Source organism: Electrophorus electricus, chromosome 9, assembly GCF_041902795.1.
Source record: "Electrophorus electricus isolate QZ-2024a chromosome 9, ASM4190279v1, whole genome shotgun sequence".
Lineage (NCBI taxonomy): Eukaryota > Metazoa > Chordata > Actinopteri > Gymnotiformes > Gymnotidae > Electrophorus > Electrophorus electricus.
This window is the reverse complement of record NC_137505.1, coordinates 18,810,095-18,838,012: the sequence shown is the minus strand read 5'-3', so window position 1 is coordinate 18,838,012 and position 27,918 is coordinate 18,810,095. Positions and strand designations below refer to the sequence as shown.

The window sequence follows — 27,918 nt, the reverse complement described above, 5'->3', positions numbered from 1 at the left end:
TAACAACGGCAGCGGTTAGTGTATGTTAACGGCGCGCGTCAAAGCCCCAGATCCCCTCGTCCATATTCTCCGCAGTTTAAATGAAGGGAAAGAATGACAGATAAAGAATGACAGAGAAGGAAGCAAGAGTGGGAGATAGAGACAGAGTGAGAGAGAGATAAAGAGAAAAATTGGGAGAATTTGAATGCTATGCAGTAAGGTCACTGGGTCAAAAGAGAAACGGGTCCCTTATCACAACGTTTCTGCCGGCAGACGAGCTTCTAAGCTTCATAATTGATCTTTCGCTCATTTGTATATACGGGCACAAATCAAAGAAGAGAGCAGTAAACAGTGTGAGAGAGGAAGAAGGAAGCAGTCACTGAGGAATTACGTAGCATGGGAGTGGAGACGAGAGCAGCCCTTATCCCTGAGAATGGTGGAGACGTAGAGGGAGATCGAGTGGGAGAGAGAGAGAATCCCAGAGGGAGCACAAGAGCACAGGGAAGGGGAGAATGGATGTGTGTTTTGGTGTTAGTGTGTCTGTGTAATGAACATCTGACCCAAAAAGTACACAACAGCAGAGAAGTCCCCATAAATGAAAGAAATGAAAGAAATCTTTGGAAGGCAATGTGCATTTTGCTATTTTGTCCATATATAGTACATTTCATATGGACAAAATAGCAGGGGGGACATGACACGACTTTCATGGTGGGCTGGAATACCAAAAGCATGACTCAAAATCAACACTCTGCAAGCCGTTGGTGGAGTTTCTACGTCTCTACCAGGCCTGGGAGCTGCTGGGAAAGTCACCCAAATCAAGTGGCCGATCACATCAGTACTGGTCTGCTGGGCGGACCTGCGAGTCTCTCGGCCACATTCTGAACCCCGTCCGAACAAGCAAGAGAACCCCAGCCACAGCTACACGTGACCCGAGCCCAGGGTCACTCTGCTGGTGTGCTGGAAGCAGTCCAGCCAGGAGCACAGTAAGTGCACAGCGCAGAACTGCAGAAGGACGCGCGAAGGTCGGCCCATCGACTGGTGCGGGACCGGTGCGCTGATCGATACACGCCTGAACAGAAACAGGTGGACAGATGGAAGGAGGGAGCAGTGGGGAATTGGAGGAGAGAGAGGAAGGATGACAGATTATGACAGATGTCAGCGCGGGGAGGAGAAATGAGGTCAAGGTTCAAGGATGAGCCAAAGTGAATCACACTGAGGACTGAGTCCGTTACGACGGTCCTGCCGAAGAGACGCCCAGCGGCAGTTCACACAGTGGACTATGTATGGTGCAGCCTTGCATTACGTCAAATGAGAAAGAATGACACATTTGGCACATGCAGGTCTATCCTTAAAATCCTGAGATCTCATATCGTCCAGTCAGTAATCACCGCAACTAGAATAGAGACGTAGCGTCCACTTTCAGCTACAATCCTGCAAACCACATCAGGCAAAGAAAAAGATACCCACTGATCGCCATTGAGTTGCATGGAGTAAAAGAGAACGCAGTGGCAAACCCACTCAGTGAGTCAGTGTGCTCGGTTTGATGTTTGGACCACGCTCGTAATCTCAGCCCGCTTCGGTTTCACAGTGCTATTCATCTTCTGACTGCACACCTGGAAGCAATACGAACGCTGTACACAATGCAAGGCCTATTGATTATTCAACATTATTCAATGCACTAACCCATGAATTCTCATTAGTAGCAAATTAAGGCTTTTAATAGAGTTGAAGTGTGTGTATTATTGATGTGGCAACATTTGAAAATCAAATTTGTGCTGACATGGTGATGAGCAATGTACATTTACGAATAACAGAGGGTGGACTTATTATATATATATATATATATATAAATATTATATGCCATTCCACCCGTTTCCCCTGTTCACTACAATACCCAGCATTCTGATTACCACCCAGAGGAATACCCAGTCAATCAGCAACAATTCACAAGATCCTCAACAGCGAACTATTGACTGCACCTGTAACTCATTCACCTGCCATTTCCATTCACACTTTGTGAAGTACTGCCACTAGTATTGTCAGTGCATACTGAGTGCTATTCCCGATTGTCTGCCTCTTTCACTGAACTTTTTCAGATTGCTTACTTCTGTTTTTGCCTGCCTGGTTATATTGTCTTTCTGTATTTCAACCTGAACTGTAATCCTTTACATTCTGGTTCTGACCCTTGCCTGTATTTTGACTACCATGTTGAATTATCCTTGTCAGATTAAAACAACGCCTCATTTTATTCGGCTGTCTTTCTCTGAATTATCACAGTATTCTTTATTTATTTATCTATTTATATAGATAGATAGATAGAGAGAGAGAGAGAGAGAGAGAGAGAGAGAGAGAGAGAGAGAGAGAGAGAGAGAAAGAAATGAGTGCATACAATCATAAGGAACAGAAAAGATTTACAGCAAAGCATGTCTGTATAATCTCCATCCAGACCCAAGGGGTAGTGTGTACATGTCAAGGTACAGCCCCTTTCTCCCAGATGTCTCCGCACACGCGTGTGTGTGTGTGTGTGTGTGTTCGGCTGCATGGCCACGCCCTCCCCGTGTTTCACACCTGTTCCTTATTTCGTGTTGTTATGGTTCATGCATATAAAGTCTTTTGTAGTCGTTGTTGTTTGTCAGTGTTTTACCATGTGTGACCCTGTATTCCTATAATTCTAAATCTTCGTTGCGTTACGTATGTAAATAAACGTGTCACTGTGTTCAACACGGTTCGTTCCTGCCTAGCCTCCCATGTTACAGTACATTGCATCACAACACCTTTTATGCACAATGTTTTCTATTTTAGCAGATCATATATATTGTTAGATGACAGTCTTAAATAAAACACTTGTTTTTAGAACATTCTAGCAAACCATCTACAGTCAGTGATGGCCTGAGCTCTGGAAAGGGGCTGTCCAGCAGAAGAGGCGTCAGCACCTGCTAACAGTCTTGCCATGGTGAGGCTCTGCCAAGTTTTGCTGGTTTGGAGGTTCTGAAGCTCTGCTGGTTTGGAGGTTCTGAAGCTCTGCTGCTTTGGAGGTTCTGACATTCTGCTGGTTTGGAGGCTCTGAAGTTCTGCTGGTTTGGAGGTGCTGAAGCTCTGCTTGTTTGGAGGTTCTGAAGCTCAGCTGATTTGGAGGCTATGAAGTTGCTAACCTCACCAAAGCATTCTTGCTTCCTAACAATGTATCTAGCACACCCATGACACACCCATTTGTTCTGATATAGAGATACAACCAACTCCTGAGTCAAATATCACATCTACAATACTTGAATGGCACAGTGGAACACAGATTATTCATGGTAGGTGTGTGAAGCCCATACACCTGTGAAGCCCATTTTCAACTACTTATGGGCACCTTAAATGGAAGGACTGTGTAAATGAAGGTGCAACTCCTATGTGATTAACCCAGTACTGCTGGAATTACTTCTCAACGAAAGCCACTCACTTTGACCTCATGCTCATGGTTTCATTTCAAATGCGTAGTGCTTCAGTACAGAGCCAAAACAATGGGAGTGTTGTCACTGTCTCGTTATTTCCACAGCGCCCTGTATGCTCAGGACATCCTGCATGGAGCTGCATGAAGGTGGAGGATCTCTTCACTATCCAACGTGGGACTGGCGCTGCAAGTCGGACGCTTGTGTGGGTGAGAGAGTGTGTTACGCGTGAGAAGCGTCACGCAGATGTCGAACCAAAGCCTCATGACACACAGCCACCGACACACACACACCTTACATGTTTTCCTTGAGAAAACACGACCTTGCGTAATATAATCTTCTTATACACCTCCCACCCACCCTAAACTGCTATCCCTTGCTCAGGGAACGACGTCGCTAAAACGCGCGCACGCACACATTCTCGAATGTGCGAATGCCTTCAAAAGTTACAAGTGTACATATTACAGGAATGCTGTTTAATGCTAAATGTGCCTTATATGAGATATTTATTTTTACTAATCACAATAATCACAACATTCATTAACATATGCCACTCCTATTTAGAGACACACACTGTGAGAAATGCACTCAAAGATTCACCCACCATATTAAACTGCTTTACTTGGATTAACACAAAGGGTAATCATAAACCTACACACACACACACACACATACCAGTACTAATTACCCTGACAGAAGCATAATACATCTTCATAGACTGTCTGATGCTAAAGGTGAATAAGCACTGTTCTCTGTCCTGTTTGGCTTACTGATTACTTCTCAGCGTGAGGTCATCACCAGGACCTCTCAAAATATCGACCTCCCAGATAATAGCTGCAGCTCCAGGGAACGTGATTGGCTAAATAACCATGTCTCCACAGTGACAGGGACATCAATACAACATAATCAGTAGCAATATTAATTGTTGTTGCAACAGGTTTGATGGATGATTAGAATCTATTGCTTACTGAAAATATTGGATGCTTTGTTCATGATCCGGCAAATATTGCTAGGAGTATGTCTCTCTGTCACACAGAGGCACATACATATGAATGCACGCACATGCAAACACACACACACACACACACACACACTCTTGCCATTCCTGGAGCTGTTTTGCATAAAACATACAGTGAGCGTTGTTGCATTTTCATTCTTCGAAAAACTCTGTGGTTGTAGTAGTGAAGGCTGAGGGACTCAATGACCAAAGCTATGACTTCAGCATTACCGCACCCAACCACGGTGTCTCATGTCCTGGCCCGCGACCTCTCACCCGTAAAAAGCCACGGGCCCAGCTCGCCAGACACCTCTTCATCATGCCCTCCTGCTATGAAACCTTTATAGCATGAAGTCCATTTCTCCTTTCAGCCCCACTGCAAACAACTCCCATCCGCAAAAAGCAGAACACTGTTTATGTGCTCATAGATACTGAATCATGACTGACAGTTTTACTAATATGGGAATGACAAAGAGTAAACCTGTTCACCCTTGAAGTCAAAGGTGTAGAACAGTGAGTACAGCACACTTTACAAGACCAACAGGTGACCAACTACGGATCCAAGTCATTTGAGTTTCTACTTTTACACAACACTCACTTTTAGTCTAGGAACTAGGATATGGACTTCATGAGAATCTCACTACTCACACGCTCACTTTGGCTCGAGACTCAAGAGCTGAGATCGGTTGTGTCACAGTAATCACTGCCTCAAAAATGTGTGGTACTGGATTATTTCTGTATTCTCTTGTTTATTTCTGAAATTAAAGATACAAGCGAACTAGTGCCACCCTTGAATAAGTAACTGTGGCTGAAGGTAACCGCTGTGCTGTCTGTGTGCTTTGCGTTGCCCCTGTGCTGATAGCAAACGTCTACCTCAGAGGTTCTCCATTTTTAATTTAAATTCTCCTAATTAGATCACCACGCTGCTGCTCCTCGTGATTTAGGAGGCCTTGGCTCCTCCTGTGGCTTCTTAAGCCTTGGAATCCTTCCTCCTTGTCCTATGTTCCCTGATCTGGTTCCCCACGCTTCCATACGGATGAAGGAAAAGCCACGAGAAAAGCAGGCAGTGCACGTGGAAGGAACAGGTCCCCGAGAGCAGGCCTGTGGCAGGATCTACACGGCAAGGATGCTTGTCGAAGGCGCATAAAACGCATACGGCAGGAGAAATAAAAATCATAACATGAGAGACGATGTGCATGTGCTGAGGCCGGAGATGTCTCTCCATTACCGTAAACACACTCTAACAGAAGAGACATCTCACAATCGCACACACCCCCACACACTCTTAAAGGTAATCAGTCATCTTTTCCTGCTTTTCCATATCGTTTGCATTTACAGACACACACATGCTCAGACACACGGTGCATACACAGATGTGTGTGCACGCACATGCAAACACACACACGTGCGCGCAAACACACAAGCTGCTGGTGGCAGACACACTTGGAGAGGTAATGAGGACCTGTCGCTGAGTTGGCAGGAGACACGCTTTCATCAGTGCGGCAGGATAATGGTTGCCATGGAAATAGGGTCCACAGCACGTGGGCTCACAGATGCTCCCATTCACCTCAGCAACCACAAGCAGTGACTTTGAGTCTCTGGAAATGCTTCCAACTCTCCGTCCAGGCGATTCTCAATGAGCTGTTCTCCAGCCACAGGATTTTGGGGCAGAGTGAGGGTTTGTCATCCTGAGTGCTCTAAAGCTCAAGAGTCTATGTTATGTTCAAGAGTCTATGTTATGTTCAAGTGTCACCTTGCAATCACAGCGAATGGCCTGAAAGCCAATCACATGCTCATGGAAAAATGTAGTCATCACACCCAGAACATCTCTCATGAGTTCAGCACTCTCCCTAAGACTCATTCTATATGACCATGTGTATATGGACATCCTTGCAATACAGTTAAAGGTGTGTGAGCTGACATCATAGCAGCCAGGTGGTTTTCTTCCCCTTTTACATCACTTCACACACACACACACACACACACACACACACACACACACACACACACACACATTTCCCATCTATAATAAGTCCACCCTTAACCCCAGGCAACCAACCACAGCCTGCTGCTCAGGTGTGAAGGTCAGCTGACCACCTCAATTAAAAAAAAACACAACAACAACAAAAAAAAACTGTCTTCTCCGTTGGAATGTGAAAGAGAGAAAAAGGCTCCAAGGAGGTGAATCCCGGCTCACTGGAACCAATCCCTCCTTCATCAAAAGAAAAAAACTAACAGCTGAAGAAAGAGCTTCTGCTCCGAAGCAAAAAAGCACAGAGAACCTTATTTGGCAACGGCCGACTGACGGGGAATAAACAATGACAGAGACGAGGGCCGCACTGCTCATGAAGAAAAACGAGTGATGTACACGTAGTAGATGGAGAGATGGAGAGATCGGGAAGTGAAGGAAAAACAGGAAAACAAAGGCTCACAGTAGAGTTTGTTTTATAAACGTCGACTCGAAAGAATTGGGAGGTCACTCTGATTTGAAAAGCACATCTGGGGAAAGACAAATGGAGAAGGCGGAACATGCTATTGAGTGGGACACTGGGAATGTCTCGGAATGTTGAAACTATGTTTAAATGGGACACTAGGGGGAAGAGTTTGACAGTGACACCGGATGACAGTTTTAAAGGGGACACCAGGGATCGCAGCTGAAGCTACTGGTGAATAAAAGCGTTACAGTCTCTGGTGAGGGTTTCCATGCGCATAATGCACTGCAGTGACACCGAACCTTTGTACTGCAATCCTGTGCATGCAAATCACACAGATGCCAGCAAAAAAAAGCAGCCTCATATGAAGGCAACGTGCCGTGGACATGAGCGCTGATCCGGGATCAGTACTGTCATGCCTTATCGTCGCCTAAATAATACCTGAAGACGAGCCGAGCGGCTTTTACCACAGACAACAGAAATCAGGACAGCACATTTATGCACTCCATTTCACACCCACTTACGCTGAATATTAATGACACGAACATGAATATTCACAGAACTATTAGTGCTGACCAAAAAAAGGGTGTGAGGTAACCTTGTATCTGTTGCACGCATTGGTTGGCCTCCTCTGTGTAGTGTCAGTCTGGTAAACTTGCCACAACTGTGTAGGCTGCACATTCAAACTGATATTAATAATAAGTCTTGACACAAAGACAGGACCGAGGAGCGAGGCAAGGGTGCAATGCAGGGCCGTATGTGCCGGCTCCTCGTTTAGATGTTTCGGGAGGTAATACATTTTCATAACATTAGAATAACAAGGAAGAACGATGGAAGTGAACAGATACTCAGTAATGCCACAGCGAACCAACGAGGGCGTTGAAGGATGTTAAGAGACCAAAGAGGGCGACCCTGATGAAAGCAGGACGTCACACGCGGGGAATGAAGTCTATCGGGAGACAGATTCTTGAAGGGAAGTGGACGTGGCGACACGTGCGAGGAAACCGGTGTAAGCGGGATAAAGAGAAAGAGCAGAAGTAAAGGGATCAGGAGAACGACGGAGACACAGAGGACGCAGGGACTGTAGAAAGAGTGAGAAAGAGACTCCGTTCACACAGCAGGGAGAAGACGCCCAAGTCCGACTTTCTGACCAAATCTGGGGTTTTTTTGTTTGTTTTAATCGGATCGTTTTAACCAGGTGTATATCCAACGTTAGTCTGAACAGATCAGGGTCAAAAGAACGACGCTTCACACGGCACGCTCGTCCGGAGGTAAACAATCAAAATGGAGTCAGGAAAAACAGCCACTCAGCAGGGGAGGCTGGCTGCCAAGTCAGAAACAAATCAAAGGTCATGCAAACAAATAAAAACAAGAATGGGTTTTTTTTATTTTATTTATTTTCAAATTTATTCGCGGCCACCAGTAACGTCTGCAATGTGACAAGCTTTCATTCCTATAGTTACGATTATGTGACTGTTGCTGTAGACGACAGTGATAAAAATGGAGCACGCATTCAAATGTGGTCTGGCTATCCCACCAGTAAAATTCTCCCTTACTGCTGTCTGTCTGTCCTTCCCATCAGCGCGAAAACGTGACGGAAGTTGAGTTGGACTGACGCAAAAGTTGTCTTGTCACGTATCGGACGCCTGTAGGATTTCAGCACCACATAAGAAAGTGGCCCGAATCTGAACTGAAAATGACAGCTCCAGTGTGGTTTTTGCTGTTCACGCTACAAACCTGTGTCACGAAAGATCGGATTTGGGCCACATGAACCTGCTGTGTGAACGTAGTTGAAGATAAATGTAAAGACAAATTCAAAAGACCATCAGGAACTACCGGTTAGACACACAAGGCCACAGAAAAACAAAGAAAGACAGGCAGAGAACAGAAAAGAGACGGGGTGACCGATACTAATCACAAAGCGAGATAGGAGCGAGAGAGAGAGAAATGGAGAGGCTGGGAACGGAGACAGAAGAGGCATGCGCACACATTAAGTGAGACAGAGTGACAGGCACTGACTCAGATGGGGACGACAGATTAGAGGCCTGGTGGACACGCCGAAGCACTAAATAAATCCGCCTGTCCCGAGCGGGGTGGGAGCGAACCACCGCTGTCTGTCTCAGAGAGACACAGAAACAGCTGAAACACAGCCAGCACTAGAGTATGAATGAAGGAGGGAAAGACTGTCATACGTTGGCAGCTCCTGACAGGTGGAGCGAGGGAGGTGGGAGGTGAGGATGAAAATGACAGAATAGGCGCTGGGGCAAGTAGGTGACACGCCCATAGATGAGCAGTCACACGCTCACTCGCTGTCACTCATTTAAATGCACATATATTCACACACACTTATTCTCATGCGGTTACTCGGTCTCTCATTTGCATACGCGCACACATTCTCACACATTTACTCATTGGCTGTCATTCAGTTAGTGTCATTCTGCCTCTTATCCATTCTCCCACGAGTCACCTGTTTTTCAGCCACAGAAACTGTGACCCGGACCACCAACTGTGCTGAGCGCTCTCCCGCAATTACAGTACAGGAGTGATTAGCCTTGGGCATACAGACTCTCCTGTCTTGTGTTTCAGGGCTTCCAGGGGCTAACACTCCTGTGCCCTCGGATAAGGCTTTGTCCAGCACATGCTATAGCTTTACGCGTCGGCCTCGCCAGTGCCAACAGACCATCCTGCTTCTGTTTACATCGATGTTTTTCCCTGGTTCTGGCAGAAATCCTTCTGAGCGAATTTAGGGAGCGACAGCCAGGTACGGTAGCCGCTACCAGAGGTGTTAGTGGTGGCTCTGTGGTTAAGTTACTTGACTAGTAATCGGAAGGTTGCTAGGTCGAGCCCCAGAGCTGTTAAGCTGTACTCTGTCATAACCATAAGCTGCTTTGGATAAAAGTGTCAGCTAAATGTAAATGTGTCACAGTATTAGTGTTTGCTGAAATTGTTCAGCTTCTGCCTGTTCAACAGGAACAGCTTACTACTAATACATCTGTTAACCCAAAACCTCAGGGGTTAATATTTAGCAAATAGTCTCACAGTGACTATGAAACAAAGACTGCTGTTCCAATAACTATTATATTTATAATTCTATATTTCTATTAGAATTCTAATTATTTGCCAATAATTAATACAACATGTATTATAACTAATTATGATACAGTTGAAACTGTATTTTCTGGAATTCCAGGCTAGAGTAACCCTGGAGTCACAGAGCAGAAAGCACGGGGCTGTATAAATAGGAAAATAACTGTAATAACAGATTTCAAACAGAGTCTGTGGAGGACCAGGGCGTCACCAACCTCAAAACAATTTAGAGCAAACAAAAAGCCTCCATCCTGCCCCCAGTCCTTCCCCACCCCACGGCTGCTCCATGCCTGCGCCCAAACTGGGAGCTCAGCTGAGTTATCCGGGCTGATCAGATTACAGCAGTAAACGTGATGGGAAGTGATTGAAGGCCAGCTGCCGTGACACTAATCTGATCCGGGTTCAGTGCAGCGCAGGTGAGAGATGAACAGCGGCTGCTTCTGTGCTTGCATGCACAGGATCCTCCTCGCCACCTGACCCCTGACCCTGACCCTGACCCTGTCATGGGCCTAAAGGTCTTCCCCAATGCCTTCCCCAATACCACTGGAACATATTTTAGAATAAAAACGAAAAAAAAAATAAATAACAGCCTTTTATTCTCGATTGATATTTTAAATCTATTTACAAATTTCTCACCACTGTTCCTTCAAGAACTGATCCCTCAAAAACATATCTATCTTTTTTTAAACTTGAAGTTATTTAGCTATTTAATTTATTTCATCTGTCCAAAATACCTGTGAACAACTATTAGCAATCTGCCTTGTTATACACCAATGTATTACCACTTGGTTATGCTAGTCTCTTCTTATGCTGGCATAGTTAGCAAAATGATATTATACCATCCTGATGCTAAGCCATCCCGTTAACGCCGGCCCGAAGGCAGGAGGCCGAGTACGTCACCGGCTGTCTGTTTGAAAGAAACGAAGACGGATTCAGTAATAATCTAGGTAATGCAGCAGTCAATAACAGAGTGAGCCGCATACACAGAGACAGGCAGAGCTGGAGGCTGACAGCACACATTCAGACTACATTCCCCCTCAGACCGAGCAGAGCCAACAGCAAGCATCTGAGAAAGACAGCCTTGTTCTTTCCTATGAGCACTTACGGAGGTGTACCGTAGGCGAGACTCTCACTGCGGCCTACTGGAGTTCTGTTCAAGCGCAATGCACTATTTATTTTCCCTGCTTTTTTATCTTGGCGGGAGCTCAGCTTAGGGTTTGGGGAAGCGTGAGATGTACCTTTCAATATTTATACTACAAACACAGCCTCACCAATAAAACATCAAATATGTCATTATTACTTCCCTGTCAGAGTTAACACTCTTTCTGTTTCACTGATAAGGCCATACGATGTAGCCATACAGTGCACTAACCACCACCTGAATGTGCACAGGCATACTCCTGGCATGATAAGACCACCACAGACTCTAGAATAGCTACTCCTCCAACAGCCATCTGGAGTCTGCACGCCCCCTTCCTCCCCAAATGTAACAAGAAAGCCACCATCTCATTATTAATCGCTCAGAAGAAACTGAGACCCGTGCTAAAAGCCTCGCAAACAAAGACTTTTGCATTGCATTAAGCCGCCATTAAATCAAAAGCACATGTAACGCTTTCCATTTCATATTACAGACAAGAAATTGGACAAGTGACAGAGAGGGCGGCGTGGAGGCGACGTGGAGGCGGCGTGGAGCCGGCGTGGAGGCGGCGTGGAGCCGGCGTGGAGCCGGCACGGCGGACGGGGCTGCCGGTGAGGGCGAGAGACAAGACAGCTGTTCGAGCCTGAAGGGCTCTCATGAAGCCCGGAGCTTAGGCAGCAAGCAAACAGCCAGCAAGGAAGAGCTGCACCAAACCCACTAATTATTGCAAATGGCCTCTTGTTTACATTTGACCGCCGGCCCGAGGATTTTTTTTTTTACTTGCTGCATGTATTTTTTGTGGTGTGTGTGTGTAGGTGCTATTTCTATAATGTGGGGGGGTTTATCTCTGTCCAGCGGTCAGACAGAGTCACACAGGCAGGCCCTCATCCTCCTGACGATTGTTTGCCAGGATCTGAGTGGGCCATTTAAGCCACATCTACTAATGTTCCCGACCACAGAAACAGCGGTCTCTGTGGGGGCCATTCTTATCATCAGCTAGCAGAAGTCTCTGCTCTGCCTGCAGAAGAGCACGGCATCTGTGTGTCCGAAAACAAAGTGACCCATCCTGCTCTATGTACAGAGAGATCGAGCAGTCTTTACTCAGCAATGCCTAAGAAAACAATGAGCACTGGCATCCGGACCTTTCAGTACCGTAGGGAGCTCTACTAACTTATTATTTAGCATTTGATTATTGGTGCCAGACGTCTTATGGGCAGTTGACATCCAGACCCTTGTCCCATGCCTTTGTTGGGTCTGTCTGCTCTCCTGTCTGTCTGCTCTCCTGTCTAGCTGTTCTGCATCTGCCGTGTCGGCCTGCTGGTCGCTGGTGTTTCTGCGCCTCACTCACTTCACTGAAACAGAAGGAGCAAGGAGAGAACGAGCAGGAAGCGAGAGAGAGAGAGAGAGAGAGAGAGAGAGTGAGAGAGCGAGAGAGAGCAAGAGAGAGAGAGAGAGAGAAAGAGAGAGCGAGAGAGAGAGAGAGAGTGGGAGAGCGAGAGAGAGCGAGAGAGAGAGAGAGTGAGAGCGAGAGAGAGAGAGTGAGAGAGCGAGAGAGAGAGAGAGTGAGAGAGAGAGAGAGCGAGAGAGAGAGAGAGAGAGTGAGAGAGCGAGAGTGAGAGAGCGAGAGAGCGAGAGAGAGAGAGAGAGTGAGAGAGCGAGAGAGAGTGAGAGAGCGAGAGAGAGAGAAAAATAAAAAAACACTATTTTCCTATTTTCTGTGGAAACTGCCAATGCAGGATTTTTTTCTTTAGGGTTAAAGGTCATGAGGGCATAGACATTCTCCCTTGTAATGCCGAGCAGGAAATGCCTAGTATATGTCTGCCGAGAATGTGGTACAGACAGAGGGAGTGTTGTAGAGAAGCGCTAGCCCCCAAACAAAAAACGCCAAGGGATGGAAAAAATGGAGAACAGCGTCTGCCATGAGAAAACAGACGTTGCCGATTTAAGCTCCAAACTAAGACCAAGAGTTGTTCTCCAGAGCGAAAATCTCTGAGGTTAGCAGGACAGAGATTTATCGCATGTAATAGTCTACAGTTTGTTGTTAAGGACATGTTTTTTTCTTTTCTCAACAGGGAGGTCCTCTTGAGGGTTTGATTCTGCGCACTGTACAGGACAGATGGAAATAATTATAGCTATTTAAAGAGTGATAACCAAGGTCACGTGACAAGACGTAGTTATTCATTGCCTCTGCCCATTGTCACATTGTCTGTAAGTTAATACATCAGTCATCTTCTGTTTTGTGTTGCTGCATTCAAAACAATTTTACCCCAATAAAGAACAGAAGGGTCCTGAATTCCTGGTTTTGAAAGTCAGGGGAATGTACATGTGAGAATGTTTAAGTGACACCATTGCTCTTCATACGGGCCATGGACAGATTCTGACCTTTTGCTGAACTGGGCTCTCACAATCGATGCCAATTTGCTCCTGCTGTAAGTCCATGCAACACGCTTGGGAATTTGGACTAAAGTCCCCCATTTCACTTACGTCTGGCAACCCCCCAAAACATATGCAGCTCCTCTCAGATGACACACTCCTCTCTCAATCTGTCATCCTCGCTTTCTCTCTGCGACTCTTTCCCTCTGCCACGCTGGGAACCCTTTCTGAAGCCAAAGTGGTGGGGAGGACCCTGAGGTGATTAGGAGCGTAATCCTGTTACCGACGCTGCTTCAAGGAATCTCCTGTCATCTTCTGCTTCTGACAGCCTGAACATTTAAAAAAAAAACTTCATTTAACTCTCCGGTACACGACAAAATCTCGGCCTTTAGAGCCCTGTAAGCAAAGAAAAGACCAGTTTAAAACGAGGGCTCTTTGTTCATGAGCATTTTTGAGACAGCGTGTCTGTGTGAGGGAGATCGGTGGTTATAAGTTTTCCTGTCCTCGTGTTCAGGTCTGATGATGGGGTGCAGATGTGCGAAGTGCTGGATTGCTTAAGTGTTCCTGTCATAATTCCTCCCAAAGCAAATCTCACCACTGAAGACATCTGCTGCACTCACAACGAGCTTTTGAGCAGAAACAGAAAGAAAATGAAAAACAAAAAAAGAGAAGTTGGTCAGTATTTTTCTTGACACCACTAGAGAACCACTGTGGTTCACCGTGTGGCCGAACTTCTGGGTAGGGATGACAAGCCCGTTGCCATGGTACCCCTTGTGGAGACAGGGATTTCCATGGTGAGCCAGAGTGATGTCACCACACTCAGGCAGAGAGATTACATTCCTTTCTTCACGCAAGGCTCCGACTTGACCTTTACATTCACAAATACACTTAACATACAGACGTGGTTTCCAGTTCCAATTGGGAAACCTTCTTCGGACGGTTCAGGACTGAAGAAGTCACTCTCTGTCCCAGCCTTTATGTTAATGCACTCATGCCTCATGCCTACAAAAGCTTTGATGGGAATGAATGATTGGCTGCTTGTGTACATTAACATACAGATCATAGCCAACCAGAGGACCGTGGAGAGGACCCAGCTGTAGAAAGAGCCAAACGCTGGCACGCTGCACGTGGACCAGACAGGAAGGACCCAGGCGACTCGCTGGCCCCACGGCGGGTCTCAACAGCCAGGAAAACGACGCTGACAAACTACAGGCAGCAGGAGCTGGGGCCAGTGGGCTTAGCTTGGAGGGCAGGAGACGACGCTTTAATCCTAATGCCTGCTGCGCTGGAGTTTACTGTGGGCTGCTGACTTACTCCTGAGTGGGTTTTCCTGCAGGCAGCGAAACGGTTTTAAGGCAGAGTACAACCAGTACGCGTTAGATTTTCGCGGGCACGTGAGTATGTTTATGGTCACGTCCCCCTAGATCCTGCTACGGCAGAGGTGTAGCCTTACGCAGTCGGATCTCGGATCAGCCGTTAGATTTTTATTTGTACCCTGAGGTAAGACATTTTACACGAAACGTTACAGCGTTTACAAATCATTTGACAGGCTTTCTCGTTCACTTCTCATATTCATGCCGTCCTGCATTTCATACACCGTTCTTCCTATCCTCCCCTTCTCCTCACATCTGGACGGTTCCCCTGCTCATACTCACTCTCGATTCTGTATTTCAGTGGTGTTGGTTTGTCTCTTATTTGCCATGACATCACACAGTTACAGTCTCTTATTGTTACATTAAGCAAAGTGTGAGAACTCACTACTGGCTTGCACATCATCAGCTGTGGGTAGGGTGTTACTAAACAGGAAGTCAAATGCAGAGAAGGCTCGCATACCACCTTCCTCTCTCTCTCTCTCTCTCTCTCTCTCTCTCTCTCTCTCTCTCTCTCTCTCTATCTCTAAACAAGGTGACCAACCTCAGGTCACTGTAGAAACCACACAGAGAAAAAGCATGAAGACTGTTGTTCACATGTTTCTCATCTGTGTATGCATGAGGAAAGCATGGTGGTGTGATAATGACGCAGTGACACTATAGAAGCAGAAATCGTGTAACACTCTCTCATCAAAACATTTCATTTCAGTTTGATGACAATAAAACTGCTAGAGAAACCCGTTGGCAGCCTGGGTGACACTCTCCCCAGACCTTCAGCTCATTAGCCAGTGGGTGTGTATTTGCAAAATCTTCTTTGTGATGGGTGTAGACTCCGTGCGTCACAAAAACTCTGGCACGTACAATTCCACAACACAATGCAAAGCAGCAATTCATACCACGGCAAGGCTGGGAATGTGAAACAAAGAAAAACAGAAGAAGAAAAGCACTAATTAAATAAAAGAGTAAAAGAAGCAGGGAAAACATTGCTAAAAACCATAAAGGCAATACTTTTCAACATTTGCTGGTTCCACTTCCTCTTCTAGGGAGGCAGAGGCGAACGTTTCTGAAGTACCACGCGCTGCAGATAGCGCCACTCAGATGCTCACGCACCACAGAGCGCTCCCTTCCTCTCTCCTGTATGATCCCTGCTAAGAGATCAGTGAGTCAGAGGGGAGCAGCATGGCTGAACAAGGAGCGCATCATTCAGTGCACTGTGGCACCAGTAGCTGAGTGACACTGGAGGACAGAAGTCTTACTCTGCCCCCTGTCATCGCCCAGTCTGAAGCACACTAACACGGACCCGCTCACAATCGCAGACACACACACACACACACACACACACACACACACCATGACAGTGAAGATCATGCAGCTGTCAAGCTACACAAACTGTCACAGCATTGTCATTATTCTTGATTAGAAGCCAGCAGCACATTGTGAACAGTCGTTGTCCAGAGCAGAGAAGACAGAGGCAAAATAACAAGCCACGTTGATACAATCTACGCTGACACTTCACACTCAAAAAAAGTGTGGCCGGCACAGAAATCAAACAAAAAAAATACATCAGTGCTTTAAAACACTGCTTCATCAAAACTTTTCAAAACCTGGCCAATTTCTTCTTGACAGAAAAGATAGTTATGCTCCTTATCTTGAACGGAATATCAAGGAGAGTGGGGAGTTGAAGTGTCTGTGTGTGAATGTGTTTATCGTGTCAATGTACACATTGTGTATAACGAGGGAGAAATGTGGAAAGAAATAGCAAACGACGCTGAGTGAAGGTTAGAAGGAAACAGCCGCCGCGAATAATGATAAAGAGCTAGAGATTCTGGAAGGCTGAAGTGGAAACCCAGGGGGCTTGCTGAGCTGATGTTGGGAAAGTCTGTCCTCGGACTTCCTTTTTTCTTTTATTAAATTAAAACTGAGACCTCTTTTAAACTGAGTTCCCCTTTTAAGCTCTGCATCACAAATCCACAACACAATACAAAGCCTACAGCATCCACGCCAAACGGGGTTTGCTTTTTTCAGGTTAGAAAATCCCATGGACATGCACGGCGTTTAGCGGTCTGGGCACGCAGGAGAAGAAGTTCAGCGATGCAGGTCAGCTTGTTTTCACAATATCAAGTGGAAAGGGAAGAGAATCGGAAGAGCAGGGTTATCGACGTCTTTCCTAGCCCATGGCTTGCTCTCTGAATCCCAACCGAGCCACGTACACTTCACAGGGTTATCTGGGCCTTGTGTTTACTGCACTACTGAATATACATCACATAAGTAATCACGTGCAAACAGGTGATTTCCAACCACAGTTAACCTGTTAACCTGCAGTTGTAAGTGCTACAAACCAGAGGTCTCCATTAGAGCTGAATAGATGCTTTAACCCAGGTGCCTTTGAGCCATCCCCACCAACACAAGGAGCACCGATCTTTACGCTGCTTGCTGTCAATGCTAATTATCCATTCTACCCAAGGAAAATATTTAAAATTCAATTACAGCTCCACACAATGATTTGGAGGCAAGCAGTGCAATCACAGCACCTTTCTCAAGGCTACGGAGACGTATCTTCCCACGAGCTCTGGTCACAGTCAAAACACGGGCCACGGGTGCTGCGTTTGTTTTTATTTGCTCATTAATCATTTGCGCTTGTTCGTGCACAGCCAAACACGCGCTGGACCGAGTCATGCGTCAGTCGAGCAACAGGTCAGCACCTTCAGCACGAAGCCTTAGCTCACACGCGCCCACTGCTCCTGACTGCACATGGTCAGGGCTGCATCCCTAACGACTCGGAAAACAATGCTGCCTCTGGATGCTGTCTGGGAAGGGTGAGGATTACTCATCCGTAGGATCTAGCACAGAGTGACAAGTCACATGAAGCCCCGTCTCACCCCCCACAAGCCCCCTGCACCCCAAGCTCCGTTCAGCGTGCCTGTCACTTACATCATCACCCTCTTTGCCATCTGCCAATTAAGTGGCGCCATTTCCTGGCCTGGTCTCAGACAGCCGCTGTCAGCCAAGGACCGAGCCTCCAACTGGAAGTCAGGAGTGAAATTCTCCTTTCCGCTCAGCAGCGGAGATGACACAGGAGTGATCTCCGGGAGTCAACTGAGAGGAGTCCGAGGCATAAACCATAGCCTTTAACGCAGGTGATTACAATGCAGGGCGCTACAGTCCGATTGACAAGGAACAGTGGTTTCAACCTTATACCAGCATTCCCCAGTAACTCTGACTTTGGTCAGAAGCTTCATTTAACCAAAACCTGCAGCTGAAAGATTGCTAAAATATCTAATATTATAAACTACATCTCTGTTTCGGGAAATGCCATACCACGTAGTCTGGGGTTCGAAAGACTGTGAAATGTCCATTAGTGAGACACAATTTTATGACCCTTCATAGTTCTGTTAACACCTGACTACAAGTGACTGAGTTTAATAAGATGCTGCAAAATGAATCAAACGTGTTAATTTAACCAAGTTATATGTGACATTAAAACGTAATTATTTTTATCACCGTTAGTACTCAATAAGCCCTTTTCTTTCGACTGTCTTCTTCAGCGAGATGCAAACTGTGGCACCAAAAATGATCCACTGCTGCAAGAGGCGGCTCAGCTGCGTGAACACCGGGGGCCGGTTTCGTGCACCTACCTTGATAATGCTGCTCCTCCGCGGAGCCGCCTTGACCGATTCCAGCAAAACTGCCTCCGGAGTCTCGGATTCGCGCTCGGGCGGTAGGATGACTCCGCTTCGCCTGCCTCCCCGGGACGCCCTGGGGGGGACGAAGTCTGGGGCTCCATCCCCGCACGTACCGTCCCCGTAACAGTCCCTCTCCGACATCACAAGTATGCGTTAAAAAATAAAATAAAAGTTTAATTAAAATGCACTTTTCAGAAACACGGCGAAGTTTATACTTGTGTCCTCCACAAACGATGCATGGGATTTAATGTTCCCAGGATTAAACAAATGCGGCTCATTTAAAATCGAGGCAACCGGTGGCGATGATTCCAATGTTCGTAATTGCGCTGAAAACTGGTCACATTTAAAATAGGCTACTCTACTCGTGGTCTCCGTAATATCACTTTGTGGTTCTTCTTCATGCATACCGACCCAACTTCAGTGAAGCAGAACATCTGTGAGAATTAAATGGATTCGTATTTGCTAACGGGTGTACCGAACATCTCCGTGCGCCCCGAGCGAGAGTGTCGGTGGGGCGCGCAACAAGTCTCCTCTCTAGTAAAGGACCGAGAGAGAGATAGAGGGAGAGAGAGAGAGAGAAGTGCTGCTTTGCAACTTAACAGCAGATCCGCGGTGAACTAGCGAACAGCGCGCTGGTGCGTATCCGAGAGAAAACGGACTTTTTCCGAGACCCCGGTCCCCACCAGCAGGCAACACTACCGCGCGTCCAAACAAAAATGTCCCCAAATCATTCTCTTCATTCACTTAAGCGGGTAACAATGAAGCACTCGGTTATTTTTAGAGGTCTTGTTCGCCATGGATTAAAAAGTTTACCTCTCATGTTTGATTACTGTGCATCAATGCCGAAATGCGGTGAGCTCCCAATACGTGAGACCGTGGACGCGTTTGGTAAGAATGAGGAACACGACTGACAGTGGCACCGCCTCTTAGTGCCATTATCTACCGCCCTCTAAAGGCTTGATTTACGTTTTTCTTGACCAATCCAATGTGTCTCCACAGTTCCCAACCCTCAGAGCTAACACACCAGGGGCGGAGTCATTCCTGTGTGCGCGCCCAGATGCAAGCGTGCATGCGCCTTTTATTTGTGACAAATACTGCATAACCTACAGATGTTACCACATGCAGCCTAGAATCTACTACTACTACTATACTTATATACTGTGTTATACTGTGTATGACTATGTATGTGACAAATAAACCAAACTTGAACTACTCTACTACTACTACTACTACTACTACTAATAATAATAATAATAATAATAATAATAATAATAATAATAATAATTCAACATCTATTCTTATTAATTGTCATTGTGACTTGTGCTTTAAAGTTTAATATGTTAAGCAAACCCCTTAGGCCAGTGTCGGCTACATGATAGGGGGAAAAACAATGCACGCTGGTTCGCCTGTAACAGGCTATGTGTAACAAAATCGCCCGCGGTCACAGGAAAGCACTGCTCCATTTTGGAATTCAGTGAAGTCACCAACTTGCAGCATTTTCCTAATATTTTTAAAAAGTCGATGAGACAGGTTTGCAACAGGAACGTGACAGCACAGTTCCGTTATGATTTCAGTCACATATCTTTGGAATCATTTGAAATATTCAGACTACGCTGTATGGACAGTTGTGGTACCATACTAAATTAAGACTGAGTGTCATACTTGATTTAGCCCCAGAAGGCTTACCTGTTTAACAAGAAGATGAATTAGTCTAGTAAATCTAAAAGTAAAATGAAAAGCCATTGGGTAGGTGAAGGTGCAGGCTGTCTGTGGAATGTTGGCAGAGCCTGAGGGTTATTAGCATCATTTACTGAACTCTGACACTTCTCTGTGGCTAGTCACAAGCATCTCAGTGCTACTGTTGAGTGGTTTGTGTGTGTGTGTGTGTGTGTGTGTGTGTGTGTGTGTGTGTGTGTGTGTGTGTGTGTGTGTGTGTAAGATGAATCTTGTCACGAACGCTAGCATGCAGGTCACAAAGGTTGAGCTTGCTCGGCTCGGAAGAATGTGAAAGGACCTTGGATAAGGGCTACAGCAAGAGGTGGGAGGAGGCCTGGCTTTAGTCTGTGTGCACGCCAAATGTAGTGGCATGGTGTAAGGTGGTGCATGCGCGTTAACTGTTTAAGACGCAAGCAGGTATGAAATGGGCTTACAGAATAAAACATACAAGCCTGATCTTTCTCCCTTCTCCGATTTGCTTGTGCATTCCGATCTTGATCTAGGCACCCTGGCTCAGGTCACGTGCTAAATTGTGTTCACTTGCAGGAATATACAGTCTGTTGGGTTTCCATGTCTGATTAATACCCATTGCCTCATATTCCTTTATTATCCTTTCATGCTGTTCAACAGCAGGGCCAGTTCTGGATCATCAATTTGGCAGTTGGAACATCAGTAGTGCTTTGAATTGCATTGTTTTGAAGTGGGCTCTGAGATCAGTGCATTTTCAGAGTGTAAGTCTGACATTATGATATGAAAAATACATCATGCAGTTAAACTCATTCTTTTAACTTGATATACAAGCTGGACTCAAAAATGCCATTTAATTATCTCAAAATTTAGTTTCTTGCAATGAGAAATTGGCAACAGTGAGCTCGGGAGGACCTCCAAGGTTATTACTCAGATAAATAAAACTAAAATCTAAAACAAGATAAAAATCTGAGTGTAAAAGATTGGCTTATATTCTCTTGATGTGCCTAAATCTACATTAAACATACAACCAGCAATTCTCAGATCAAACCCAGGCCTTTCTAGATATGTAATTCTAAACTGAATATGTTGACTTTGGAGCCTATCCATATCCTCCTTAATCATTTTCAATAAGTCAAGAAATGCAAAAACTTATTCTCCTGTGTTGGTTCTGAGAGCTGAGTATTTTGGTATATAACAGCAGGATTCAAGGGTAACCAACAGTAAATATTGAAACTCTATACAGTATAAACATACACAGGCCTTTTTTTCCCTGCATTTGAGGACTTATGGGTACAGTAACAGAGCTGCAGTGTCTTGTACATGCATCAGCTTGTTCACCCACAGCAAGTGTCACGCTCACTACCACAGAGGCGTGCATGGAAGAGGTGTCAGCTATGTGTCAGGGCTGTGTTGTTTTGACACTTCTCCACTCCTCCCTCGCTGCTCGCTGGTTTAGTCATGAGCAGAGACGTGTGCAGGTGCAAGGCCCTCAACATCCTTACAGTTTCCTGTGTTGAAGAACTGAAAACAAGCACAAACTAAAGCCACAGTTGTTTAGCAACACGAGCGGTTTCGGTCGAAATAACCCCATAGTACCATTCCATGATATTGAAAATTACACAAAATTGACCCGTTTGGGGGTGAAATTCTACATAATAATCAACACAGGAACATTTTCAGTAAAATCAACACAAGGTTACATTCACCAAAGTCGACTACAGATACATTTGTTGAAACTATAGACTAAAACAGAAGGACCTACATGGGTGAACATGATCCAACTTTTAAAGTGAATTAGATGTGCTTTATTGACAAGACCAAACATATATAATCATCTGGATCAGAAAGTGCTTTGATCATTGTGAGGTTTGTTGTGAGAAGCAGTACTTCTGCCCAGAGTTAAGCAATAGCTGCTTTCAGAGAAACATTGTGGGGCTGTTTCTTGATTCTAATGCGCACTGTGAATCAGCAGGTTTGGAGCTGTGCTCAGACCAGGCTGAAGCCCTCAGCAGTGTGCCCCAATCTCAAATGCAGGTGTGGACACCTCTGTGTCAGACTGACCTCACAAAACTGGATTACAGGCAAAGGGGAAAAGACAGCAACAGTACTCAGTACTGATATTCACCGAAACAGTACAGCATTTCAGTTAGCTCTTCAGCACTTGAATTAACATTAGACACAATAATAAACTAATGAGTAGTACTTTTAATGAGTTAATCTTCAGTTATTATCAGCTATGCTATTTGTGGGCTATCTGGTATAGAATTTGTTATAGTAAATGATATAAAAGATTAATTAGATATTTATTGCTAAAATTAGATTCAAGAATATCACAGCACCTTTAATTTCATATCATGGTGCATTTACTGTGAAGTAACATCCACATGCTCAAATATATTTGACTGCAAAGCATAGCATCTCTGTACTCTCAGTGATATTCCCAATTTTTGCACACGAACAACTCTTATATTGAGCTAAAGCAACCATGTCCATCCTTGCATGTAGAGCCCCGGCACTCTGCTGTGTTAAAGTCCAACCTTAAATTAACGTACACATTCATTCTCATTCCACTCTGAATATTAGAGCCAGGTGTGTTAGATTAGCGTTGGAGCCAAGCTATCATGTCTAGGCCTGAGCGCCCCTGAGCTAAGACGAACGCTTGTTTTTAAACTCTCCATGGCATGTTTCATTACCATTTTTCAGAATGCATTACATTTGTATCATACTGACAGTGGAAACTCCAGTCCAACATGATTTCATGCTTTGAATTCAATAAGATCATAGCCGGAGCCCCTGGGTTTGCTGTGGGGTTTGTCTGGGTTAGGAGGTTGGGGGAACCCCTGGTTTTGTTTCTAGTGTAAATTCATAACACTTTTTGACTGCTCACTGGCCGTGGTCCTTGTCTACACAATACCAAACTCAGACTAAAGATATCTGTTCTGCATGGTCATCTCTCTGTCCCTCTCATACATTTTTTGTTATTTAATACTATTAAAAAAACAACTTTTCCTAATCTTGGCTATTATTTAACTATTAATCTTGCTGTACACCTGCACATTGTTTCTTTAAAGCTAAATGGTTAATTAAATTGGTTACCTGTCACATGCTTTTTTTCCAATGTTCAATCATAAATATATGTAGTACCAACAACAATAATACCTGCTACCATGGCCAGATTAATGGGCCTCCCAAACAATGGGACCTCACACCACTAGGTTAACTCAGCCCCACCTGTTACGTATCACATGCTGACATATATGGCTAGCGAAGGGGGATAAATAGTTTTCCTTTCATAAATGGACAAAGATCTTGTCCCACATTTATTTAAAATCTTGGGATTGGGAACTGAATTACACTGTCCAGCAATTTATTTAAAAAACCATAAAAAGGATTTAGCCATCCTTTAACCCTTCTTCAGTGGTAAATATCTGTCGTTTTTGGCCGCAATTCCAAACAGTGACACAGCTCCAGCAACCTTGTTGTGCCTGATCACTTTGTAACAGCTCAATGTCCACAAACCTGCCACTACCATGTCATTATTAATGCAGTGTTAAGACTGCTCTGTCATATCCAGTCATATCCCGTAACATCCAGTCATCCGCAGCCATAATGGTACAAAGTGACCAATGACATCAGAGGGTGGTAGATGAATTATGAATGCCAAAAGAGACGGCCTAGAGTCTTTAATTGCAGGTACAAAGTAAGCGTTCCTAATGAAGTATGTAGTGACTAATTTTAAACGTCTTTGCAATTGTAGGTAATTTTTCAAACAGCCACAAGATGGCGATAGGGCTCAACAAATAAAGTCTTGAGTTCATGGGAAATGTTTAAGGGATTACTGATTGCGTTAGTCAAACAATATGAAGCAAGAATGATAATCCTATGTGTGGGGAAAAAAAGGCAAAAATATGAATGTTCTGATCTGTTTTATGTCAATACAAAGTCAACAGATTTTTTTGATAGTGGGATATGTCGAAGAATGAGAGCCAGTCAACTTCTGAAATCATTGTTTTCCACTATTGGACTCAATGGGTTTTTTTTTCTGCAGAATGCATAACATAGCAGGTTTGCTGCTCTATGACTTTGATTGTATGCAGTCTATTGGTTTAAAGAGGGCATTGGTTTCCTTCCCAATATCCTCTTCTGGGTGTGGCTCCAGAATGCCAGTGGTTTCCTGTCTTGGTTTTTCAAAATGGTTATTTTTGAATACTGGCCTTTCACCAATTGGCAGATACACAACAAATTAACTAAAGCGGATGACTTTCAAGTCAAAACTCATTCCTGCAAAGGTCCACAAGCTCCCTGTCCCCCATTACAGTATTAACTAAAGAAGAGGCCTGACTGAGCATCTAAAAAGAGTTCAGCACATTTCTTTGACAGCCCATCAAATGGCTTCGATCCATTGCAGTCATCACTATATATAATTAAATAAAAGAAAGAACAAGAAAAGACCAACAACAGGAAATTTGACACAAAGATGTTTGGAGGGACGAATTAGTGCCGGAGTGGAAACGACATCCTTATCGGCTCCCGTCAGCCTCAAGCACGAGCAGGCCCCTGCGTCATAAAATGATTTTTACATCGAATGGGGTTCCAGGGCAGCTTAGGGGGATATTTTCTGTCCTCTCATTCCATGCCGTGCGGAGCCCGGCAGGTGGGCCTTGTTCGCCGCCGTCTGCTCGACAGGTGGAACTGTAACGAGCATTTCCATCAGTTCGGGGGGGGGTTCCCCCTTTTCCTGTCCACTTTGGCCTGCTCTGGGCCTGACTCACGCGCTGAAGTGTATTAATAGACTTATATTATAGGCATTTCTTGTTGGAAACGGCTGTGGAAATAAAGATGCTAATAGCAGTGGCAGTGGCTGGGTAGGAGGCTCTTTGTCTCTGAGCTTTCCTTCTGTTCGCGCTTTCCTTCCTTTGCTCCTGTTCGGTTTGTTTTGCTGGAACCTCGTGCCGGCACGGACTCCTCTGTTGTCAGCACAAGTTCTCAAACAAAAACTAAAATGTCTTAATGGCAACGATGCACCAAATCAGTTCGCAAACTCGTTGGGAGAAGTACGCAGGTCCTTCACTTGAGTCAAAGGAGAAATACCTCCATTACAATTACTCTGATAATTGACTAGGTTAAAAGTGAAAGTCAGTCATTGAAAAATGCATGTGAAAGTAAATAGACTACATGTACTTACATTTATTTCAGTGTCATGTTACAGTCATCTCGTTTAAGATCACAAAACCTTTATCATTATGACTATCTCAGTATCTCAGACTGGTGAAGAGAATGAGTCAGATTATATAAAGAGAGACAAAGCAAAAGGGTGCCAAAATATTCTGGGTGTAAAATCAACCTGCTGCCTCTACTGCCCCAGCAGGCCAGGTAGGGGTGCAGCACGTGGTAACAATCAATTGCTAAACCTTACACAGTCTCTGTATGAGCTACAGGGCTGATTTAATAACAGGAATGTTGATGAATTTGCAGGCGGCTTGTTTGTAGCATGTGTAATTTGTGCGAGGTGTCCTTCTGGCCTAACAACTGCACTTCATTTTATTTAATGATCAAAAATAAAACTTAATTGCTGGTGATTTTCATCTCAGTTTCCCCGAACATAAAATATACACACTTTATGAAACCACCAGAGTAACTTTAAGACAACTTTAAGGAAGTCGCATGTAGAATGCATGTCTTTTAAAGTCTTTTAAAGTGATTGCAGAAGTACCGATTCTCTCCAGATGTTACTCTCCAATGCTGTTCTCAGGGATGGACATGACACAACAAATGCTTCTTGAAGTTTAACAAAGTGTATTGTTTCTATTTGGGAAAAAAAATGTGTAAAGTCTATTAACTATATCCTTATACATGTATACGTTTGTGTGTCTGTGTATTCAATCTCATGTGGCTGTGTTCAGTCCTAGTCTTAACCTATAACCTTTAACATTTGTACCCATTCATTGTAACTGAGCTCTTCCAGGGTGGGGGTGGAGCTCATGTGCCAAATGCAAACAAGACCCAGATGCTGTTTGAACTGACAGCCCTGAAGCGGCCTCCCAACGATAAGGCCCACCATATGAACTCCTGCTTCACCAGAGCCTGAGCTAGATCAGCTCAAATCTGACTCCCTAGCCTCTGAAGTTCCAGTAGCCCAATATATCATCAGTGCTTGACAAATCCCATGTCTATATGGCTGTATTTACAGGGCTTGAACAAATTGGAGATTAATTGACTTTGATATATATATTTTATTTATTTATTTTAATTATATATATATTTTTAGGAACTCTGTCCTAAGCATCCTCCATCTCTGGAAACCTTGGTTACTTCATTATATTTTTTTAAATATCTTTTGCAACAGTACACTGCACTCACCTGGAAATATATATAATATATGAATCATGAAAACAGAACAGCTATAATAACATTTCCGCTGCCATTTTGACCTACTGCTGCTTTTGTGCATTCACGTCTAGCAGTGACAGAGGCATGACAGAGGCATGGCAGAGGCATGGCAGAGGCATGGCAGGAGTGGGTTTGCTTGTCAGCTGCTGTGTGTTTGAGAAGGGATTAGCGTGAGCAATGAGTGGACAGAGAGGAAAGGAGCCAAGCGGAGCCAGTCTGTCGATCAGGGTCCAGAGCATGCTTTCTTCTTTAGGTTGCCTCTGGTCTTTACAGCCACAACATACAAATACAGAGCTAACTGTGTGTGTGTGTGTGTGTGTGTGTGTGTGTGTGTGTGTGTGTGTGTGTGTGTGTGTGTGTGTGTGTGTGTGTGTGTGCGTGCATGCGTGAGAGAGAGAGAGAGAGAGAGAGAGAGAGAGAGAGAGAGAGAGAGAGAGAGAGAGAGAGAGGGAGATTTGGAAAATCTTTTTCTGGACCTTCTGGTCCCTGTCTGGTGTGTTTTGCCCACATGGGAGGTAATGTAAACAGCCCAGTGGTCTGAGCCAGAGCTTCAGCGAACACGACTCGTGAGCTGCTCTTACAACCCTACACCATGAGCCATGGGTGAACATTTCCCAGTTGGCTTTTCTTTGTGAACGAGACTAAAATATTTGCAGACTGTGAGCTCACGTGTGGAATATAATATGCAGCTGCTATGATACAGTCATATGTGAAATATCAATGCCTTTAATATGCTGTATAGTTGGTCTGTGATCAAAAATTGGTATCTATTGACTACTGGTAGTTAACAGTGTACTGTAGAAGATTCAAATAATCTTATCTTTGGGCCTTGACTAACAAGATTGTAAAACGTTTTTTTTGAAAAGGTAGGATTAACCTTTACATTATAAATGTCATATTCACTAAAGGTAAAACTCTTTAGGTAATTAAAGAAAACTCTATATAGCGTAGATGAAACATAAATTATTCATGATATTTAAACTTCAAAGCGGTATCAAGGCGAAGCCACGTGCAAGATTAGCTCTCCTATGAAGTGATGGACTGTTTGGCCTCCTCTCACAATGAAAACTATTAATCCACCGAATATTCCCTGTAAACTAGATAAAGCACACATCGCTTATAATAAAAACCGCATTCATCGATGCGGTTTGTGTAGTTTGTGCTTTTGTGTTTGCAGTTGCACGGACGCATGCCAACTACTCGGACCAGTCGAGCAGCGGGCGGGGTCTCGTCCCAGTTCGCCCAGTTCGCCCAGTTCGTCCCTAATTTCCCCGCCCACCGCCACGCTTTTGCACCTCCTCCGCCAGCAAACGCTTTAGCTTGACTTTATTTTTCCAGTGGCCATTGTG

At 44.8% G+C, this 27,918-nt stretch overlaps 1 protein-coding gene across 3 annotated transcripts in view; it reads right to left on the bottom strand.

Moving 5' to 3' along the window:
- plcl1 (phospholipase C like 1) overlaps positions 1-19,395 on the bottom strand; it is a 47,085-nt gene extending 27,690 nt beyond the window's left edge. For 2 of the 3 annotated variants that reach the window (XR_014125260.1, XM_027026274.3), the window contains exon 1: positions 18,446-19,395. Coding sequence is in view for 1 of the 3 variants with exons in the window: in XM_027026274.3 (XP_026882075.2) it covers positions 18,446-18,634 (189 nt within the window). In the remaining 2 variants the exon portion in view is untranslated. The remainder of the gene's footprint in view (positions 1-18,445) is intronic. The other variant, XM_081720608.1, reaches the window with a different exon arrangement.
- Positions 19,396-27,918: the final 8,523 nt, after the last annotated feature.